Source organism: Anas platyrhynchos, chromosome 7 (assembly GCF_047663525.1).
Source record: "Anas platyrhynchos isolate ZD024472 breed Pekin duck chromosome 7, IASCAAS_PekinDuck_T2T, whole genome shotgun sequence".
NCBI classification, from domain to species: Eukaryota; Metazoa; Chordata; class Aves; order Anseriformes; family Anatidae; genus Anas; species Anas platyrhynchos.
The window spans coordinates 34,702,559-34,725,346 of record NC_092593.1 but is presented as its reverse complement, the minus strand read 5'-3'; the positions used below and the strand labels follow the sequence as shown (position 1 = coordinate 34,725,346).

Sequence of the window (22,788 nt, the reverse complement as noted above, 5' to 3'; positions counted from 1 at the left end):
TCTGAACACGAACAGCGTTTTGTGGTACACCTCGATGATGGGACTGGAATGAGACTCTCCACTGTGTCATACCTAATTTACAAAGGCTGAATAAACGTAACAGCCTTCAGACTAACAAGTCAAAATACCAGCAGAGGCAGAAATGAATTATAACCAGCCAGACCTTAAAGCACAGGTGTTTCCTCCACCATACCATACCATGCGGGTCTTGCTAATCCACTCCCAGGACACGCACAGTTCTTTCCACTGGCCTGAAACCGGCTGTGGAGAAGAGGATTCATCCCTGAGTGGCACGAGCAGAAAAGCACATGCGGTGCACTCACACATGACCTGCTGCAGCTTGTGGAAATCACTGTGTGTACCGGAGCGTGAAGGTGGAGTGAAATGGTTCCTGTCAGCATCGCCGCTGCTCGGCTTCAACACACATAAGAAATGGACAGCAATGCCTGACCAGAGGCATCAGCAACGTCACAAATGTTATCAAGTTACATCCAAGAGACAAAAATTTCAAAATGTATTTGCTCTGTGGTTTTAGGCTGATACTCCCAGTTTTAGATGAAACTTCTCATTATTTCTGCATCCACCACTCTGCTGATATGAGAAAGGACCCTTACTCGTATGCTATGTTGTTATGGGCATGTCATTCCCCTCAAGGTTTTATTGGTAAGTAGGTTGCTAAATGCTTTAAGACTGCTGGCCAGTACAGAGAAGAAATGGAATTAACTCCTCAGGTTGAAACAGAAGACGTGTGTTTGCTCAGGCTTTCAGCACCTACCACATACAACAGTTCCCAAAGCCAGAGGAGAAGAGCAACAAAACGAAGCCTTGACCTGTTGCCAGTCCCAAAACCACTGCATTCAAACTGACCATCAGGAAACACCGCGTCCACCCGAATCCCTGCTGTGCTGCCACAGGACTAGAGAACAGAACCCCCCCTTTCCCCTCAAGCGAACAGCTTGTTACCTGTGGAGTCAAATATTATGGGCTGGCAATTCCTGTTTGAGTCCCAGTCGCACCTGAGCACCTGGCCTCCTTCTACAACCTTGTGCTGGGTGGTGTTCGCCTTCGGAGCTCCCACCAGAAGAGATATCCTGGGGTAAAAAGAGGAAATAAATGTTTCAAAACTTAAGGCAGGACATTGCTACTTTATAACACTCAAAGAGTTAATGAAGCAAAGGTTTTATCCATTCAAACCTAAGCCTGCTAAAAACTATGTTGAGTTTCACAGCAGTTCTTACTGAGTTTCAAGTCCTGCCTAGCTCCCTCTTTTCTGCAAACAAAAGTAGGCGAAAAAACAAAAGAGCCAAAAGATGATGATGAGTGAATTAAAATATTCTGACCTGCTTAGAATCAAGTTTAAAATGAGATAAATGCTTTTTATTTCCTTCTTTTTCCCTTTCAAAAATGTGCACTTATGCTTCAGAATAGGAAGTCATGTATTGCTGCAATCTACAGAAGTCATTGTCTGACATCATTTCTGGTTCAGTTTGTATGTAAGAGTAATTCATGGAAGTCAGACAAAAATATTCAGTGATATATACACAAAACAGCAGTGCTTCTGAGCTCAGGAAGTATTAAGTGGTGAGTCAGCCTCCCATTAGCAAACACTCCTCTAAAACCAGTCACCAAGCACCCAAGTTACTGCCAACCTCAGGTTTGCGCATTAATGAATCTTTACTGAAATTCTTTACACAGTCATTGTTTTTTTTACATGGCTGTGACATTTTATACATCTCTGCTTAAATAAACAACTGAAGTGCATTCTGAGCGGGAACCGCTAAGAGATAAGGCTTTTGCAGGTGGTAAAATCCAGAAGCTGCCAAATTCAGAAAAAGCCCGACTACAAAGCCAGACCAAAGAGGGCTGTTAACATCTTCCAGGAACCCCGACAGCTGAGACACACTTGACTGATCAGCACTTTCCTTAAGAAGTCACTTTGACATACAGGCAGAGAAGAAGTAAAGATGAAAAACTAAAATACTTCCTCTTAGCAGAATCTGCCCCGCTGCTGCCATTTGGACTGTTTAAGACAGAGCACAGCTTGTGGAAGCAAGTCTTACCAGCCCATTTCAGGTAGCATATTTGGTTGGTTTGGGAATTGGCTGAGCTGAACAAGCTGCTTGGAGACGTCTACAGGTAGACGGATCCAGGCTTAGACAACTCGTTCTGGCTGTGATGGGCATCCTCCAGACTAGAGTAAAAAGCTATGTTTTTTCTCCTTAGCATGTAAATACTACCTATAAACATGTAGTGCCTTACCAAAGCTGAACTCGTAAGAATACCAACATACAAGATTAGTTTTCAACTGCGTTTAATTTCTAGAACCTTAAAAATTTCCTGGTATGGACCCAGGTAGAAAAGCTAGACTTTGGGGCAAGCCATTTGTTTCCCCGAACTGCCATTCACAAACTCTCTCAATTCCAAGAACATAAACGTGAAACGCTTTTAATGAACATAAAACCTTCTCTCTGGGTATAACAGAAATGCTTAGAAACAAACACCATGGTGCCAAGTAAAGAAACACATCAATTATTATAATTACTATCTATTACACGGGTACTAGCTCGCCTCCCACTTCATCCTTGGTGCACCAGCTTTGACCAGACCCTAGATGAAACATTTGCTTTTAAGAAGAAGATATTACTACATTAACCTTTATAGTTGAATTATAAAGGTTAAATTAATACAAAGAGGTCTTTAACCTGCATACTTCAGGGAGGATGGGCACAGAGGGGAGTTTTTTATGTCCAAGGGAGTTTTTTATATATCCAGCTGCGCTCCGACACCGCTCAGCCCCTGCCCGGCACAAGGCACACACAGGGTGCTTCTTCCCTGCTGCTTTTTACTAACATTAAGCAAAGAGAAGGCGATAACTAAACTTTTGCTGGAGCAACACATGGAGTTGTTCCTTCTCCCCCACCGCCTCAAACCCTGCGGGCTCCAAGCCACGAAGCCAACCGAAGGAGCGCCCCAAAAAGCCCCGGCAGCTGCACGGGGAGCCCGGGCAGCGCCTCCCGAGAGCCGGGGGGTCCCGGAGGGGTCGCTACGGGGCGAGGGGGCTGCGCACTTACGAGGAGGAGTCGGGGGCGAAGAAATCCACGGCGAAGCCGAAGTAGCTGCCCTGCGCGCCCGAGTAGACGGCCGGCCGCTCCGCGTCCAGGTTGAAGGCGGCGCTGCCGGCGGCCAGAGCGCAGCCCAGCAGCAGCAGCCGCGGCCCGGACCCGCACCCAGACCCGCTCCCAGCCCCGGCCATGGCCCCGGGGCGCTGCCCCAGCTCGGCTCAGCTCGGCTCGGCCCGGCCCGGCCCCACGGCAGCGGCGGCGGCAGAGGGGCGGGCCCGGCGCCCAGTTCCCCTTCCTCCCGGCGGCGGGGAGGGGCCCACGACAGGGGCGGGGGCACGGGGAGAGCCGGCCCCACAGCGACCCGGGCCTCGGGGCCGTGGGCATGGGGTCCGTGGGGGGCTATAGGGGCTTATAGGGGGGCTATAGGGGCCGATTCCGGTGTGCCACAAACGTGCTGTGACTTACCGCGCAGTAAGTGCTTGGCGCAGCCGGGAGGAGCCCAGGTAACCCCATGCTCCAGCCCCTGCTCCCCAGCACCAAGCCGTATCAGTAACTCCTTCATTAAGCCAACCGGGAAACAATAATTCTTTCCCTGACTGGAGAGTTCCTAAACTCGGACTTGATACTCGTGGCTAATTTTCCTGAGAGCTCCCAAATGCAGACGGTAACAAACCAAAGTGAAGGGTACTCTGTGTGTCAGCAGCTCAGGCTACAGGTGGGTTGGGGTAGGCTGCTGTTAGGGTATTGGGGCTGCTCGGTACATTTCAGCCCCTAAAGGCTGCTAAGCAAAGGGCCAGAGGCTGGTTCCGCAGTGCCCTGCCAGCCGTGCTGACATCCCTGGGGATATCGCCACGGGACAGCTTCCTCCCAAGGGGACTGCGCTTCCACCCCAAGCTATCTCACCCTCCGCTACGGAAAGCATCTCCTGCTGCAGGCCCGATGGGCGAGCGATGCTGTGGTGTGCACTGAGTTACAATGTCAGACAGAACGCCAGCCCCACGCGGACTTTGTTATTAACTTAGAGCAGGAACCACCCTTTCATTGAGGATGTGATTTTCCTTGCTAGCCTGTCTGGTTTTCGGTATGAGTAACACGTAGATAAACAGCTGCTGGGATAGTATCACACAGTGGAAGCACATGAATTATATGCATCTCTGTTTACTCTCCTGGTATCTCTAGTTTATGATTTGCAGTCTGCTAAAGTTATTCGGTGGTGAAAATTAACCACTACGAAATGGGCAGAGGCAGCAAGCTGCTGATCTTGTTAGTTAGCTTTTACATATGCAACCGTCTGTTAACACAGCTGAACAAATCTTTGCTTGATGCAAGACATTTTTGGAGGACAAGCACCTTTTTAAAATATCATTCCTTAGTCTTTAGCCTGCAATATGGACAGAGTATGTCAGAATTTTTTCCCTTTGCAATGCTGTCTTTCCACCTTATGACATTACAGTCACCAGCAAGAAATGGAAAAAGTCCTATACTTTGGTAGAAATTACCAATGTGCAAGCCACAAAGGTCCTGCTTAAAAGGCTTGGCAAGGTGTGATACCTCCCGTGGTCTTCCCCAAAAAATAATTTTGTGGTCAAGAAGGCCAACGGCCCTCCATAAAAGAAGGACATTGAGGCCCTGGAGCACGTCCAGAGAAGGGCTATGAAGCTGGTACAGGGCCTGGAGCACAAGGCCTGTGAGGAGCGGCTGAGGGAGCTGGGGGAGTCTGGTCTAATGAAGAGACCTTCAGGGGTCTCAGGGGAGACCTTACTGATAAACTTCCTAAAGGAAGGTGTGGGGAGCTGGGGTTCTTTATTGACTTTATGTCCTGCACATACGCATGAAGCTTCAGCCTCTCAGTCAATCCAATGCTTTACAGCAGGAATGGTATTAATGTCTGGAGCACAGCAAGGATTACCACTGATTTGTTCAGAGATACCTCTATAAGGCACCCAGAAAAACCTTCAACCAGGGGACAGTTTCTGCACATGCTTTGCTCTTGTGCCATTCAGCCACGCTGACTCAGAGTGGCTTAAATTTCCTGAACAGAGCTTTAAGAAGTAACTCAGTTTCTAACCAAACAGCAGAAAGCAAGCCAAACTTGACAAAAAGATGGACTGCCTTTGTTATTTCATTTTGGGCATTTGGTGCTTTGGATTTCTATTTTTGTTTAATATTCACATGAATATTAGTTTTCTTGAAATGCCGTGAAACCTGCCAAGCACAAAAGCTCTGCGGGGTGAGGAGCACAGCAAAACCACTGTAGGATGTTGCAATCCGGAGTTGCTTCAGTCCCACCAGCAATGCACCAGGCCAGCAAATCCTCACTCAGTGGTGACGCAAAAGCTGTCCTTAGCCAGAGGCTTAAAGGCAGATTTTTCTTTGGGCCAATGAGGGTATAACCATGATTGTAGAAGCAGCATCTAGCTGGGGAATGACTCTCAGCAGAGAAATAGAAATCTTCCAGTTAGAAAGGAAGTGAGTCGTACCATTTTTTTTCTTCTCATGTGCTCAGCACTGATAACAATATTTTCTCAGTGTTAGTCAGTCGCTCCTCCAAGCCCCTGTTGTGTTTCACAGGACGCTGGTTACTCACCAGGACCTTTTAGGAGCTAAGCTGCCTGGCAGAGATGGGGCTCTCTTGCCTCTTCCACCAGGATGGGTCCCAGCAACACTTCCTAGAAGGGGACGAGGGAATTTTCTTCTCTAGAGAGTATAACAAAATTGGCTTTCTACCTCCAAACCAGAAAAAGAGAACAGACAAGCAGAAATACCAAAGTCGCAGGCTTTCTTTGCTCTATCATCCTGCGTGTAACACACACATTACATATAGAGGATGTTTCTGTATTCCTGCTGCTCCTACACCTGCCAAAGGGCTGTAGTTGCATTGCATTTATGTAGCTCACTGCATGAAGAAACTTGGGCTCCCTGTGCTGGGTACTGCTACCACGACAGCTCCTGTATGGGCCGATGCCATTATCGGATCACAACTGCACTTCTCCAGCATCCCCCCTTCTGTTTTGATCCTGGGGGGCTGGTAAGTAAGCAGCAGGCACAGGAGTGCTAATATTACACTCAAATAAACAAGCAGTGATCTCTACCATCTTTTCACCACGCTCTTCTCCAGTTTTTTGTAGCTGCTTTTTTTCTTTCCAGAGGACATAAATTGCATACTATCTCTCATTAACTTTACTGTACTTCTTTACATTTACCAAATGCAACTATCAGCCAGAAAAATAAAACAAAACAAAACAAAACAGAGGTATAGAACACATTACTAGAACCTACACTCAGTTTTTACTTAGAAAGCAACTATATCTGGCAGAAATACTTTTGAAACTGTCTTCTGCTCTTCTGCTAGGAACACAAAGAAACAGAGCACTTCCCAGCAGCCCTGATCCATAGGTGTAGAAGACAGGGGTCTCTTTCTATAAATTTCCATTTATGGAGAATTTCCAGAAGATGAGGCATTTTCCAGTTTTCTGACATTCTTGCCTGCCTCTGCTTATACAGAAGTACTGGCGGTCACTGCTTCCTGTTACAGAGATATTGCCATTCCTGTTGTTAGCATACATAATCTTATGTTTAGTAAAAGTGCCACAGTTTATGTACAACTTTTTCTTCCTATTCCATAGTTCTAGAGAATTTTTCACACATTTCATTATTATTTTTTGTCATGGATTTTTGAAGTGATTTAATAAAGCTCTATCTCAAAGAGTGGCCATTTTTGCTTCTGCATTAGCTCTTCCAGAAACAATGCCACATCTTCTCTTGAACCATCAGTCCTCTAGTGCTTCTGTACTTCACAGGCACTTCTACATCCTCGCCAAAGGATTTGGAACAAAACCAAGTTTAGAACTTCAGAAAAATTCCTTAGTTAGCAATAATGGAAAAAATATATATATCTTCAGACTTCTCAGTGCTTAGCAATGACTTCATGTTTTGCATGTGTTGAGGGAGTATGTAGCAAAATAATAACATGCAGAACAAAGAGATCGGAAGGCAGTGAAGAAATTAGAGCTGAGTTCCTTTCTAGATGATATGGAAAGGTGTATTATGACAGGGTAATACTTCAGAAATGCTCTAATTAAATTGTTTTGTTTTTTCTGAATATTGTTTTACACTCAAATACAAAAGCACTAAAGGATAGTAGTAAGATAAACTGATCTATAAAAAGATATTTCCCTCTCTCTCAAACAAAAAGAGTGTTAAGTGCTTGAACCCAGGCATGATAATGCAGCTCAACCATCAGCTCTAGCCTCTAGACTTCAGAAAACATTTTACCATCTTACACAATGCCTCAAAGCTCAAACTTCCTCCTCTTTCCTATCCGAAGAGAACCCAAAGAACAAAATCACCCTTCTCTCAAAGCAAAACAAGAACCCACACTCAGCCTCATGCCAAAAACCATTGTATTTTGATCACCTACACCCAAGAAACATTGTCCTGTCTGGAATTAATATTAAAATCAAAGGATACCATTGTTTACAAAACATCATACTGGTGACTATATTTCTGCTGCACTAGAGGGAAAAAAAAAAAAACACAACACATTTAAGTGAAAAAATAAAGCTAAAAATAACAGATCAACACAGAATCGAGTCTCTAGGGATTCTAACATTTATTTTTATTTTGTTTTAAGTTGCTACTGTTTGCTTTGAGTACATTACCCTTCAATTGCCAGGATTTCGTTCCTAAAGGCTCCTAGCTGGGTACTGGTGGCAAAAGAATTTCTGGAATGTAAATTTTCTTTCTGCTTCTATCAAAAGACCTCTGCCCATTACGGCTGACAAGTTCCTAGTGATAGAACATGCAAACACTTCTATGCTGTAAAGAATAAAGAGCACATTTAAAAGATTTTCCCTTTTTTTACCATGTATGGGTTCTTGTTTCACTTCTTCCTGCTTCCCATACATACAAAGAATGTGCATCCATCTATTTTTAGCAAATATTCTGTCAAACTAACTTGGTGTTTCCGGTGTGGAAAACACTGGGGGACATGAAACGTAGAATTGCTATTTACAGAACCCAGACGTTCTGTATTGACAGCAAGAAGGTTGAGGAGACCAGTGTAGGGCCGATACTACTGACAAAAAGCAGTTTTCGACACCCACTAACTTCCTAGTCAAGAAAAAAGCTGACAAAAGTAAGGTAACCACGCTTAAATCAACTCCTTTTGATCAATTTGACTCATCTGACACGTTTACCACGATCACGTCTTCGCTGTGTCCCTTCTGACCCCTCTCTCCGCTCGTAAACCAAGCCCCGGGGCTGCCCCAGCAGAGCACACCGCTGGGCGCTGCGGAGCCTTGGAGGCCGCCTGCTCTCACACAGCCAGCTGGCTCGCACAGCAGGCCCACCAAGAGAGGTCAGTCAGCAAAGCCTCTGGGAGAAGGAAGAGAAGAAGCAAAAGAAGATGGTGAAGAGGGCAGATTAAAATTTTCCTGGCTAGAAATGTCACTATCATCTCGTTTGTGCCTGAAACTTTTAGGAGGCATTAAGCTGAAAGTATGGAACTCTAAATGGGCATCAAATCACCATTAAAAAAAAAAAAAAAAAAAAAAAAGATTTTAAGTCTACTGTTCCCTAAGCATGACACCTACTTAAACATTAAATGTTTCCAGGATTAGTAGAAAACCGATAGAGAGCTTATGATGGACTTGTATTATCTTGCAGACACCCAAGTACAGTAAAGTCCTTGAGACAATCTTTACATGCAGCACCCAGAGCACAACAGTGACAGCCCCAGGGTCAGGACGTAAACTAAAGAATTAGGCAGAAGTGGAGATCAAACATGAACAGGACAAAAATTCTCCTGGAACAGCAAACCTGTTATTTTTTTATTAGGTTACTAATAAAAGGTTTTCTACAACTACAAAAAATGCTCTAAAAAGGTATCACACACCAACAATACAGCTTCATTCCAACATGGGTCCAGTGATGTAGCATTGGTAGAGCAGATTTCCCTCATGGCTTACCATACAAAGATCATGATTTTGCCTTGTGAACTTTGTTCTTGAACAACTTGCTCATCTTTGCCCTTCAGGAATGTTTTGCATCTTCCCGTGTGTTTTTATAGCAATTTAACAATTTCTAAATGACAACTTGTAATACACGGTTTTCCATTCTATCTTCCTTGAATTTAGGAGCTCATCTCATATTTTTAAGTCTGAGTACACTTTCATGCCATCCTTTCTTGAGTGTATTACACTGCTGAAGTTTTTAATCACAAATGTAAAATAAAGATTACTGAAGTCCCTTTCACAAAGCACAACTGGAATGCTGGTACTTACGATCAAAAGAAGTGATTATTTTCACCATTCATTTCAATAGTGTGCTCTGAAGGAACCCATTGTGTTCAAATATTAAGGCTATAACATCATAAATGAATAAAACATCTTGGCCTTATTGCTAACACCAGCAACAGCCACTCTCTGTAAAAAGATAGAGCATCTATTGAAAGGCAAAAAACTACAAGCGACAGATCTAAGCCAAGGTCACTTCTAAGTCTCTAATACCAGCATGTGGGAAAAGGGAAAGGTGATTTGCAGATATCACTACAAAAAGCACTTAACGGGATTATAGAGACATAAAACACATCTGGTCCATAACCAAGAGCAAAGACTATTTGCTTCATTAAGGATTTTGCTGATTAAGGCCCATTCGTAGCAAAAACTTGAACACCATGAAGAGGTAGAGTTTCTAATTCTGTATTAAAAAAAATAGAAAAAAAAATGTATTAAAAAAAAATGTATTAAAAAAAAAAATGTATTAAAAAAAAAATGTTGCTAGCTTGGAAACACAGTAAGGAGTTGGTGTTCTTCAGAACTGAAATACTCAAATTGGCATTCTAAGAGATGCTAAAGATGTATAGAGGTTCAAGGGGGAGAAGAGGGCACATACTGTAAAGAGAAAGCCATAAATTACAACTGGGTTGAGGAAATCGTCCAGACAGAAAAAGGAGACTATGTATGACGAGTACTGCTGAGAAGTGCATGGGCTCGCCCTGTTCTTGTCTCCTTCTAGTCCACGTGCCTGCTTTTTGGAGTGATAAGCAGTCTCCCTGTCTGATACAGTACCAGTGCTGTTAAAAGTTTCTTGCTATTCCTTTGGCTTCCCAGGTCTCACTTTTCCAGTGATCTTACTCTTATTGATGTTATTCAGGGGGTATTTCTCCTGAGGTATTTAGGTGAATATATATATATATATATATATAATATAGCTCATATATATATATATATATATATGAGCTATATTTACATACGAGCAATTTCATTCTCTCAACTTAGGACTGTAATAATTTCACCGTGAGGTAAACAAAGATGTAACCTTGTAAGATTTTTGCTTTAGTCAATCACCCCTAGAGTTTCAGCAAGTTATTCCAAAACAACACATGGAACAACAAACACTGCTCATGCAGCTTCCAAGTATGGTTTTTGCAAGATAAGCAAGGATAAAAATATTTCAATTTGCGTAGCTTATTATAGTAGTGTGATTTTGTTTCTCTATTTAAGGCACATAAACATTACAAAATAGCTTGAAATCAGCATTCAAGATATCTGATGTATACTTCGGCACTCATTCTACGCATCTGACTAAAGAATTGCAGAAGTATTCATCAAATACACTGATTTGTATGTGCAAGCTCTTGCTATATTATCTATTTGGGAAATGAAAACTATCTAATATTTACAGTACTGAATCACCACAAAAAGTAACACTGCTTCATCCAAAGTTCATCAAAATCCCCCCCCCCAGCCCCATAAAAAATAGTTGAGGACTGTTGTCCAGTAAGAAATATTAACATGCAATGTCTCCTGCCCATGAAAGTAACTTTTTCTTCAACTCATGGATATTCAGTGTATTTAAATAGTATCGAAGGCCAATCCGTCCTAACATTTAGCACAATTGTGAAGACCTAAGATTTTTAGATCAGTGAAATGGATCAGCATTACAGAAATCACTATTACACACAAAATAACAGCCTCCAAGACAAAAGTCATTTTTGTCCGTAATGATGATTAAATCACTTTTATTCCCATTTAAAATATACAGCTTTGAAAAATTACGCATCATACATTCAAACATGAATTGCATTCTTAAGTGTCCTGATACCCAGCTATCCTGTCGCTGGCCAGTGTAATACAATAATCTCTCAACACTCTACTTTTGGCCACGAGAGAAAATTCTCCAGAAATAAACATTTATTATCTGATATTGCAGCTTCTCCTTAAACACTTAGAGTTACAAGTCAATTCCAGTAGGTCTCTGCTTCCTAAACACTGCTTCTTGTTCCTGTAAGAAAAAAAAAGTCCACAAAGATTCCTAAAAGGGCAAAAAAAAAGGTCAGCTATTTTAGAAATAGCATTAATAAGAGTTGATTCAGCAGTGTCAAAAATAACCATTAAAGCTAGTATTCCCACTCAAAAGCGGTTCAAGTAAGCTCACTAACAATGCCATGAACTTTAACAGTCTTTAGGAAGTAACTTGAAACCTTTAGAAAAACATTGATACAAACGGTATCATTAGAACAGCAGTACTGTTATAGACACTTAGTACCACGGCGATGAGGCATAACCCACAGCCCGCTTGAAAAAGCACTGCTACAGGAAAGTCCTTATGGTAAGGTTTTGATAAATTTTCAAAGGGCATATTGACTTATTTAAACCTTAGTAACTGCTCCCTGCAGGGTATGCAATGAAATCCACTGCTCCACTTTGAGGTGAGTGTTATTACTGCACAATTTGGTGTTACTTATAACACCAACGATCTGACAGGCATTTGTTAGACCATAACGTCCCTGCTCTGCAGTGCTCCCAGTCTTAGCTAACATACAACTCAGCAGGGTAAGCATGAGCCGGAAACAGCAGCAAGTGTCATACGGTGTATTGAAACTGTTAATGGACAGGTAGGAGAGCAGAACAGGAGGAGGGAAAAGTCACTGTTTTTAAATCTGTAAATTTGCTCAATTTTACAGGCTGCACAAAGTGTAGAAAAAAATCTAATTGCAATTAGCCCTAATTTAACTTAAGCCAACATCTGCATTACTGTATCAGGACTGGAGAAAAAGTGTTTATCAATGTATTAAAAAAATGAAGTTAACAGTTTGCTGTAATATCCTCACTTAAGAGAAAACCAACACAGGTCATTTAAAGTTGATAATTTTTATTTACAGTTTTGTTGGCAAAAGGCAGTGGGAAAGTTTAAAACATTTTAAACAGAGGACACTGTATCACTGTACAGTATGATGTATCAGTTCACAATTTGTATCCTCAGGATCCAGCTGATCAAATAAAGCTTATCAGAACTTCAAGAAGCATAATCTGCACCAGCTCCATTAGTATACTGCCAAAAAATACTTCAGGCCGTTTCTAAGTCAACACAATCACCATTTAAAATGAAGTTCTGGTAAAGAACATTCCCTTTGATTTCATACTGTACCTGGTATCAACGTGCCCACTTATACTTGCACACTGGCAAAGCAGTTACGCTTCCTACTTTTAGTTGAAATATACCATCTCATTTTCTGTGAATTCAGCTGTCAGGTAATTACAAACTACTCTGAATATTTTACTGTGATAATAGTCAAGATTGGAGTAGATGAGATTGAAGGAAAATACTCCTGGTATATCACATGCCCCTCAGAATCAGCTGGGTAACCATAAACATCCTGTTTAAGAATTCTATTCAAAAAGGAGAAAAAAATGTAGTCAGTTTTCACTTTGTCACATAGATTTTAATCCGCACTTGAGCTTTTTAATTCATTCTTCTAAATCAAGAGTGTTTAGTTCTTCTTCTAGTTCATCCAAGTCCTCGCCAGTAAAAAGATTTTCATCAACTGGAACTGCATCAATTACTCCATTTTCCAACTCCCCATCTCCATCATTATCTTCCTCTAAATCGTTCTGCTCACTGACGTTTATCTCACCGCCAGAAGCTTCACTTAATTTATTATCTGAAAATAATGAAAATATTGATTTTACACATGACAATGTCAAAAATTTCTTAATCAGTAGTCCACAATCCTACTGAAGAGGCTCGGAAATTTTTGAAATAATCACTTTTTATATCGTTTCAATTTACATATGCAAACTAAATTGCATGTATCCAATTAATACACAGGCTTGGATCATTAATTAGAACAGGCTTAAAAAAACACAAACTCAAACACTAACTACTATTATTGTAACTGAGTCAAACAATGAGTTACTCCCAATTCAACACCTGCACTTTAAAGACTTTTTTAAGGTTAAACTTTAAAAACTTTAAACCTTTTTTAAGGTTAAACCTTAAAAATTGGGGTATGTATTCTACAAGCAGAGAACAATAAAGTCTTTACTTGAAGAAATTACAAGTTAATCTAAGATATGTAGAAAAATATTAAGAGAAGCTTGTATTTCTTGACATTATTCATTTGTCTGTTTACTAAATTTAAAGATGGAGGAATTGCCCAAATAAACAGGTGTTGCATGGATTTTCTTAAAGTGGTCAAACACACTACCTTTTATTTAAAGTTGAATTTCAGAAAAATTTGAAGTGTATAGAATTTGCTAGAAGCAATACCTTCAGTAACGACAAACACCATGATCATATTTTTTTAAATTAATAAAATAACAAATGATGCTTTTTGGAGAATCAAAAACTCATTTCTACCTGATTTTTGGGGAGCATTTAACAATTCATTCCCTTAGAAGTGACGCCTAAATAATGAACTTACCGTCTTTTTCTATTGAAGTGTATGTGCTGAATCGCTCAGGACTAGCCACAGTAATACCAGTCTCATCAACAGCCTTTGGGACATAGAGGCTCAAATCCACATCGTTTATGCACACAGGATCTTCCATCTGAAAAGTACACCAAGATGCTCTCTATAAATGATGCTTCCACAGAATTTCTAATTTCAGCAGTTTTTCTACACGTTTTTTTCATCTTCCTTTTTGACACCAAAACTGAGAAAAATATATTCTGTAGTAGTGTTCAATTGTGAACCCAGCACATTAATTGCACTGTAAGAGTTGCACTCTCAAATTAAGTTTTACTAAGCTCTCCAAAAAAACTTACAAAGCTTGCATGTAAATTGCAATATTGTAACTTGAAATATTATTTGAGTTGCCCGTGTTCTTTACCTCATCATCATCTCCTGTTCCTTGAGTATAGCGGGTATCATCTGCTTCTTCATCATCTGCATCAACCAACTCTGGTCGGAACTCAAATACTTCACGTCCACTAATCTAGTAACAGAAAGAAATCTGATTTATCACTTCACAGAATTCTAAATGCCATTAAGGAAAATTAAAGAAAAAAAAACAAAAACAAAAGCAAAACAATTCCAAGGCAGCTACCTTAATGCAAAACTCATTTACTCTTTCTTCTTATATTAAGAATTGAAGTGTAGAACGTACCACCAATGCTTTGCCCGCTTTAAAGTCTGCTTTCCTCCTTTCCATATCTTGCTCAGCCTTATCAATTTTTTCTTGTCTTTTTCTTCTCTTCCATGCAATGAAACACTCTAAAGTGATTTTGGTAACATTTGGTCCTAAGGCAGCACGCTGTCAAGTAAAAAGACTGATTAATGGTAGAAATTGTTTCCAAAGGCTATATATTAAATTAAAGATTTAATTGCTCTTTTCCAGAACCTAATTAAAAACATTTCTTTCTAATTCCTTTTGCACTCTTACCACTGTTAAACATGCCCCATCAACATAAAGTTTGACTCCACGCACGATTTTCCAGTTAGTGAGATGAGCTGACATGAAAGCTAACACGAAAAGCGTAGGAGGAAAGAAACCAACGGCATTAGTTTAGGTTCTCCTCAAACTGACACTGTCAGGCAATGGTGCCAGAAGCAGAGCTGCAAAGTCTTTAGGAGGCCCCGTCCTTAGTGTTGCTTCCTCACGATTTGAGTTATGCGACAACCAAGGAAGCAGTGAACTGAGGATGAGGAAGGCCCATAGAAGCAGTTGTAACAGATAAAAAGAGAAAAAGCAAGAAAGAGAAAGCCTCGAAAACAGGATTAGGGATATCCACCCTAACAGTAAATATTCAGACCTAATTTTTAAAATTACTTACTGAAATAAAAACCATGAATTAATTGCTATGTATCCCTCACCCTAGCTCACAGAGCCTCTAAAAACATTTTATACTTTTCAATTATTCATTAGGAAGTTATTTACAATTTTATCTTCTTTTCAGTATAATGAAAACAAACACCACCAACAGGTACCTTGTTGACAACTTTACCTCTTTTTCTATTAGATCTTCTAAGGAAATTTCGTCTTGCTTTTCCTCCTTCTTTTTGTCTTTTTTTAATACAAAACCTGGAGGGAGTGCATGGCGATACATACAATTGTCTCCACCACCCGGACAGACCCAAAACCATCCATATTTGTTGTTTTCAATAGCATCAAGAAAGTATTTGCAGACCTGCATAAAACAAAGGTCACTAGCACTGCATTCTCTTTCAGCCCCATTTATACTAGTATAGCTACTACATAAGTACAGTAAATCAGCCATGTGCACTCAAAAATGAAGATAAGAAACGTGTGAAATGCAATGGTATTAAAAAAGGGTAGACAAAGGAAGTGCAGCTAATTATCTAAAGCTATCAGGTATTCCAATGGCTTTTTTCCCTCATTATCAATCTGAGAAAGATGGGATGACTCAGAAGACTGACAACTGGGTACTTCGTAAACCGAGCAGCACAGGTAAGAAAAAGCATGCTAACAATCTTTCTATTCAAGCCCACCAATGCCAGTGTACTTTTAATCAAAATAAATGTAACCAATCTCAGATGTTACACGTTCCAGCTCATGATCCTGAGGTAAAGATATACCATTCTGGAGCTTTCCACAAGGAATTCATAACACAGCCCCAGAATTTAATTTTTTTGCACATTTAGGAAGAATCAATAGAATATGTAATTATTTGGTATTGAAAATAAGGTGAATAGTCCCAAAAAACAGCAGAAAGGTATCATAGCATTTAGCACACAAACTAAAGAATACTCTTCAAGTAAGAGATCAGGAACTATAAATGACTGAACTAGCTTCTCTCTGCTGCTAATTAACACATACTACAACTCAAGGAAAAAAAAGGACAAAAAGACATACTATTTGAGTTTTGGGTTTTTTCTTTTCCGCCTCACCATGCTTCTTGTTCACCACCTCTTCTAGCTTCTTTTCATCCCAGTTATCCATTGTATCTAGAACAAGACAACAGGTCATTTCACAAACATGCCAAACACTAAACAGCACCGTCCTGTGGCTTTTCCTCTGAATAGCAGTTTTAATCAGTAATTCTTACATTTTAGTTAATCTACAGAATGGGAGATAAATTCAGACTTCTGTAGTGAACTTGTCAGACTTTCCTGTGATGCTCACAAGACCTTTTCCTCAAAAACCTTAGAAGCTTATCTTTTGACATGCATAAAGTGTGTTTCAGTTAAAGACTAAGAAACATGTCATCCCATATGTACATTATCTGGAATGGAAAGGGGGAGAGAAGAACAAGATGACAGAATAAAAGAGAAGGCTGGACGCTAACATCCAGAAGAACAGACAACATAACTGAATACCAAACATACCAAATTTTCAGTGTTAAAAGGATGTGCCATCAAAGGAAGCAAGATTATTAACAGTAACAGTAGAACAGTAGCATCTATAGGATCCAATCACACTAATGTAGGATGACAGAAGCTACAATTTACATAGGGTCAGAGACTTCATCTGTTGTGGAAAACCAGAATAATTTATTTTAATATACAATCCCTAACCTTTGTAAGGGAAAGCAAAACCCAGAGTACTTTGCCAGCAAATGATTTGGGAAAAGGAAATGAAAACTCAGAAAAAAATCCCAAGCAGCTTGAATTCAAAAACCACATCCAACTGGCAAACATTAGAAACAGTTCTCTCAGTCAGCTATGGTTGCTCACCACACTTGTCCCTTACGCACTCACATTTTGGAGAATTTGCACAAAATTAGCAACTACAATAAAGATTAAACACCATACAAACTGCTACTTGTATAACATAACGCTTCACACAGCAGGGTTTAAAATACACCACTCAAGACCATTATGTGATACTTTATCAAAATATCTTCAAAAAAATACTTCTAAGAAAGCTTTTAAAATCATGTTTCACTGTTGTTCTTCCTTTCAAACAGCAGTATGGGTTGCCTTGGTCTTCAGCATCATATAATGCAACACAACTCATTTAATCTTAACAATACAACTGCAAAACCAGAATAGCCACCTTTTATCTATCATTTCATAGAAGCATTATATACCTTTCTCAAGGTCTTCATCTCTTGCATCAATGTAGACACTTCGTTTTTCACACTTTCTTTCCAAAGACAAATCATGAGAAAACTTGCACTTGTCTCCTTTAGAGCACTGCCCTTGCTTGAAGAAAGCACAAACTACAGATTTGGGATCAGCACCTGAGTGAAGAAAATTGTCATATTTTAGTGATTTTTATAAGGTAAACACTAATCTGGAGCAAAAGCTACATCTTAAAAGTTCTGAGACACAATGGCTAGGATCCCGTCTTTAGGATCTGCATAGAATGAAAACATGTTAAACATTAAAGTTATTTCATGTGGAGTTCAGCACCTCTCCTTCCTTCAAGCAGATAGAGGTGTCATTATAGTTCATACAGTGGGGTATTTGGACTGAATTTCAAAGCTGACATTTGACTATTTAATTAACTGTGGCAGAAGTGTGTGCCTGAACAAACTATTCGCATACCAGATAGCACGCTATGCAAAATCTTCCCTATACAACAAACTGTTTTTGCCTCTAATGCATGTCATAGCATCTTTTCAATGTCAATGTTTCTGTAATATAATCAGTAACATGCTGGAATAAATTTCATTAACCTAAACCACACCCATCCAGATCATTTACTTTCTTTTATAAAGAAATCAGGTGGCTGGTCATGGCCTCCAAAATAAACATGTTGTTACAGTATGAACTGTTCAACCACTAACTACGATTTTGAAGTAAACACCATCACACTGACATAATTATTTGACCATCAGGAAGTAAGAAATGAAAAGTGGTAGAAACATATCTACTGGACAAGTATTTACAAGTCCTGTCGATATCAATATAGCCTTCAGTATTCTAAAGATCCAGTAACCCCATAGGAGTTCCTAATAAAATGCCAAGCAGACAAAATACTATGTACACTATATAAAGAAATGACCTATCTACTTGGCAGTGAGCCAGCCAGCGAGCTGGCATTTTTAGCAGGTTATTTTACCTGAAGTAGACGTATGAAAACAGTACATAAAGGAAGTTTCAGTTGCTCATACCTTTGCTAATTTTCTGTGCAGCAACCACGGGCTTGAAGAGTTCATTTAATTCTTGTAGTTCTTTTTTCTTATCTTCTTTCTTTAATTTCTTTTCACTTTCTGTTTGAGCAGCCTACAATGACCCCAATTTGAAATTATTAATAGAAAATTAGAATGCCATTACTCACTTTATATGAATGGTAAATTAAAATAGCACAGCACATCATTCTCAATTAGCAAGGGAGGGGAGTGCAGACAGGGAGCCTGTGATTTCTTCGTTTTTTAGAACTCCTGTCCTTTTATGAACGGAGAACGCCATCTAGTGGCAGTGACATTTCAAACAGAAAACACTTCAAATAGAATCTGTTAAAGGTCTGGGATGCTGCTACCTCTACTCCACCTTTACCAGCTCGTAAACCAAGTGCAAGATGGACAATGAGGAAAGGAAAAGTTAGCTACTCTTTTGTGATGCTTTAGCAGCGCAACTAATCTATCCAGGTACTTCAAGATCCATGCAAAAAGCTTCTCTTTTGTATCCCATGTGCTATTTTATTCTTGTCACGTATACCAGTAGCATGGCCACAGTATTTGTCTGTAGAAGTAGCAAACTACTTTTGGAACACTATTTGTTTAAACCTATATGGACTTGACAAATTAATGTTTCAACAATAACCAGTAGTTTATAAACAAAAACATCTATTTATTTATTTTTTTCGATTCACCCTAGGATTCCAGAAGCATGAAGATGAAAATAGCTGTTTTTTTTTTTTTTTTTTTTTTTTTTTAAATCTTGACAGATTTAAATACTGAAAAGTATTTTACAAAATAAGACAGGCATTAACTGTCCTGAAACTAGCTTCTAACATCCACCAGTTAATAGCTAAGAGTATTTGAGGAACAAATTATTTTTGACTGATTAATTTACATATAGTATTGTTGTAAGTGCTACAGGATTCAGGGACTTGAGAGAGAAATTTCAGAAGGACTGCCTGAGTAGTATCTATGCTTTCAAAGTGACATCAAATAATCCTTACCACTTCAAGAATTTTACATCTCATGACATGAGCATCAACATTAAAGTTGCATTTGTCATTTATTAGATTATCCTAATGCTATGTAAGGAATTCAACACCAGTTATGACATCATGAGGTTAGCTGCCGCAAATGTCATTATTCTGTAGGCTTATTCGTTTAACAGGAAGCTGTGTGAATACCTAGCAGCTAACTTCTCTAGCGCTGTAGCAGCAAGACCTGGCTTGCATCCATTGGAGTAATATTTCTATGAAATCTGTGCTTTCTGACTAAGCAAAACACTGTAACTCAGCCATTCTAACATTTTACTTCATGATACAAAACAAGAGCAAAGCAGTAGTAGCAGTGGCTCCGAACTTCAGTTTCTCTGACCAGTTTATCAATTAGACATGTAATTGTAAGACTTGTTTCCACTTGAAATTATAGTAAGTACTTCCATGGGTAGAACAACAAGCACATGAGTTTGTAACTGTTTCAAACTTTATCTCAATGCCCAACTAAATACGAATTATTTTTATTTTTCGTGATTTGCTATTTCTTAGATTAGGTGAGAATCGAAAAAAAAAAAAAGAGCATTTGAACTTGTTTTCTACTCGAGTATCATGTGACAATCAGTACGTAGGGTAAAGATGATTCCACTACCCAGTAGGAAAAGCGTTACAGATGCAATGCTTACCTGGCGTGGATTTTGCTGACCAAATTTAACCTGGTGAGTCACAGCCTTGATAAATTTCTGTTGTTTTGCACCTTTTTTGTTCTTTAAGCCAAAGGTTTTGTCCTATAAGTCAAAAGATGAGCACAAATTATTTAAGACTGACCAATAGTTAGAACAAATTCACGTTATTACAAAATAAAATAAAAAAATACCTCCCCCCCCCAAAAAAAAAAACATAACAAAACCCTTGCCACTCCTCTCAGACTGTTAGTTAAACACAAATTTAGTGCCATTTAGCACATCTAGCAACATGACCAATAGAAGAAACAAGATGGACAGCATTCCCCATTTGTACAATCTTTAAAATTCGCTTTTCCAAAGACAGGACTAAATACTGCTGTTTTGTGAGCTATTGCTTTTCTCCCCAGATCCAATCACGTCCAAATATTAATGCATGTGTTTGCACGCAGTGTTTTAAGACTCCTCAAGACAAATAGGCAAGATCTTTTTGATTACAAGCTACAACTGGAAAATAAAACCTGAATAGTCATAAACACTGTCTTTTCCTTCTATCTGCTTGAAACCACCTACTATTTCCCTCTTCAAGTATTCATACATAAATCTTTGATCTTCACGTCATGCAGGTCAACACTGCCGCATTAAACATTTTCCTCTTTTTCCCCCAAGTATTTTGTACTGATTTATTTAAGTGTTTCCCCCACATCCAGTCCAGACGTGTGTTTGTATATCCTAAACTCCGCTGCAATAAGCTGCTGTTTACACCGCCTGAGCCAAATCTTCCTCCACATCTTCAGTTTTACTACTAGAAACAAGTTTCTATACCAAACCTGTTAAAGTTTTCATTAAAAGAAAAAGGATGGCTCTGTTTCACACACGGATCTGAAACAGCAATTGCTGTTTGTAGCTGAAATACCGCACTTAAAACCTATCTGTGCCTTTGATTTGATAGCTTTTTTTCTTTTTTTTTAATTACCCGACATAAAAGTGGAATTACCCCACACAGCCGGACCCAGCAACGACACCAGAACCCCCCCCCCCCCCCCCCCGCGGCGCTGTCGGGCCCGGCCTCACCTCGATGATCTTCTCCTTCTTCTTCTGGTCCGCCTTCTTGCTGCCCCCCGCCGGCTGCTGCTGCTTCTTGGGGGGCATGGCGGGCGGGGAAGGGGGAAGGAAAGGGGAAGGGAAGGGAAAAAGACCGGGACAGGACGGGACGGGCCCGGCCGGGACAGCGCCGCCGCCGCCGCCGCCGGGGAGGCCGCACCGGAAAGCGGCGGTGCCGCGGGGCAGGCTGGGAAGGCAGCGCCCGGTGCGTCCCGGCAGGCCGCGCGCCGCCGGGCGGGGAGGCGCCAAGCGGCGCGGGGCGCTGAGGCGCCGCCGCCATCTTGGGCAGCCTCCCGCAGGCTGTGGTGGCGCAGAGAGGGGATGGGGGAGCCTGCCCGCAGCAGCCGGGGGCTCGGGGAGGAATGTGTCTTGTGGAGATGAAGCGCGTTGGGCAGGGTGATGGTTTTCGCTGCTCTCTGCCACGTGAAGGAAGATCGCTGCTCTGGGAGTGCCTTCCCACTTAGTGCCAGCTGCAGTTTCCATGCTATCAGTATGTTAGGCAGCCTACAAGCCAGGCAATCACAAGGCAGAGAAAATAATGCTCTCCCAGTCTACTCCAACTTTCAAGTAACACATAAACCTCCAGTCAGCCGCTCCCCACAACTCCACGCTTTTCTCTGAAGACTGCCCTCCAAAAAATTGTACTGAATTTCACAATTTTTTGGTGCATTGAAGCCCAGTTGCTAGGGCTTGAAGGGAGAGAACGTGTGCTACTGTAAGGAGCTTCGTTGGAGCATTAGCTACTCAGTGGAACTCTACTAAATAAACAATCACTTGTAAATAAGGCGTCTGACTGCAGAAGGCAGCCTGCACCTCAGTGCAGTCTGCCTGGGCCAGGTTTTAGCCTGTTAAACAGTGGCAGCCTGCCTGAGAGGAGATAAGCTTTCAGTTCATCTTACTAAGTGCCAAGGCTGGATTTGGGTTCCTCTGAGAATGACACATCTTTCTGTAGAAAGGGTGTAAGAAACCTGAATGAACTCCAAATGAGACAACATGAACATCAAAATAAGACAACAGGCAGTTTTACCAAGAGAGCTGTTCTTACCAGAATTTACACACCTGATGATCTGCAACAGAAGCCATTCTGTTAGTTTAAGAAAGGATCCTGATTTTTCAGACTGCTGAGCTAAATAACTACCAGCTATAATACATGTCACTGCTTGCATGCTCAAAAAAAAAAAAAAAAAAAAAAAAAAAAAAAAAAAAAAAAAGTTTATCTTTGCCTTTTCTAATCACTAGATTAGAATTACTGAAGTTGCAAGCTGGGAGAACATTGCTGATGGTTGGGAATTTGAGACTAGTATTTCTGTGCCTTCCCTGCCTTACTGACCTGCAGCCTGTGTGCCCCTGACACGCACTCCATCTGGAGTGAATTGCATACATCTTTTTGCAGTTTTGTGGCCTGGATGCAGACATTTGAAATACATCACACCACTTGAGGTGCAATCCCTATAAACTACCAGAGACAGCAAGATAATTCAGGGTCTTGGTTGTCTGTTTCCAGATGTACTTCTTTATGAAATACATACTTAAAAGGGTTATCCATCTCAGCGTGAATAACAGCATTTTATTTCAAGTTCCTGGAAATTTATGCAACTTGGTTCTAGCTGACATTCACCATTAAATTTAGAA

At 40.5% G+C, this 22,788-nt stretch overlaps 2 protein-coding genes across 2 annotated transcripts in view; both read right to left on the bottom strand.

Moving 5' to 3' along the window:
• ITGAV (integrin subunit alpha V) overlaps positions 1-3,354 on the bottom strand; it is a 44,552-nt gene extending 41,198 nt beyond the window's left edge. Inside the window, exons 1-2 of the mRNA XM_038181953.2 lie at positions 3,072-3,354; positions 964-1,091 (exon numbers count right to left, since the gene is read on the bottom strand). Of these exons, the coding sequence (XP_038037881.2) occupies positions 964-1,091; positions 3,072-3,253 (310 nt within the window). The 5' untranslated portion in view covers positions 3,254-3,354. The remainder of the gene's footprint in view (positions 1-963; positions 1,092-3,071) is intronic.
• Positions 3,355-12,201: 8,847 nt separating this feature from the next.
• ZC3H15 (zinc finger CCCH-type containing 15) lies at positions 12,202-21,348 on the bottom strand. The gene is made up of 10 exons (XM_005030717.6): positions 21,127-21,348; positions 20,056-20,157; positions 18,369-18,480; positions 17,340-17,492; positions 16,163-16,254; positions 15,294-15,476; positions 14,456-14,602; positions 14,180-14,284; positions 13,771-13,897; positions 12,202-13,008 (listed from the first exon to the last, which is right to left on the bottom strand). Exons 1-10 carry the CDS (start codon positions 21,202-21,204, stop codon positions 12,815-12,817), a joined length of 1,293 nt encoding a protein of 430 aa, XP_005030774.2. The 5' UTR covers positions 21,205-21,348; the 3' UTR covers positions 12,202-12,814.
• Positions 21,349-22,788: the final 1,440 nt, after the last annotated feature.

Coding starts and splice junctions, on each gene's coding strand:
- ZC3H15 (XM_005030717.6), bottom strand. CDS start 21,204: ATGCCCCCCAAGAAGCAGCAGCAGCCGGCGGGGGGCAGCAAGAAGGCG. Junction 20,158..21,126: donor AGAAGGAGAAGATCATCGAG/GTGAGGCCGGGC, acceptor TTTGACTTATAG/GACAAAACCTTTGGCTTAAA. Junction 14,603..15,293: donor AAGATCTAATAGAAAAAGAG/GTAAAGTTGTCA, acceptor TTTACTTGACAG/CGTGCTGCCTTAGGACCAAA.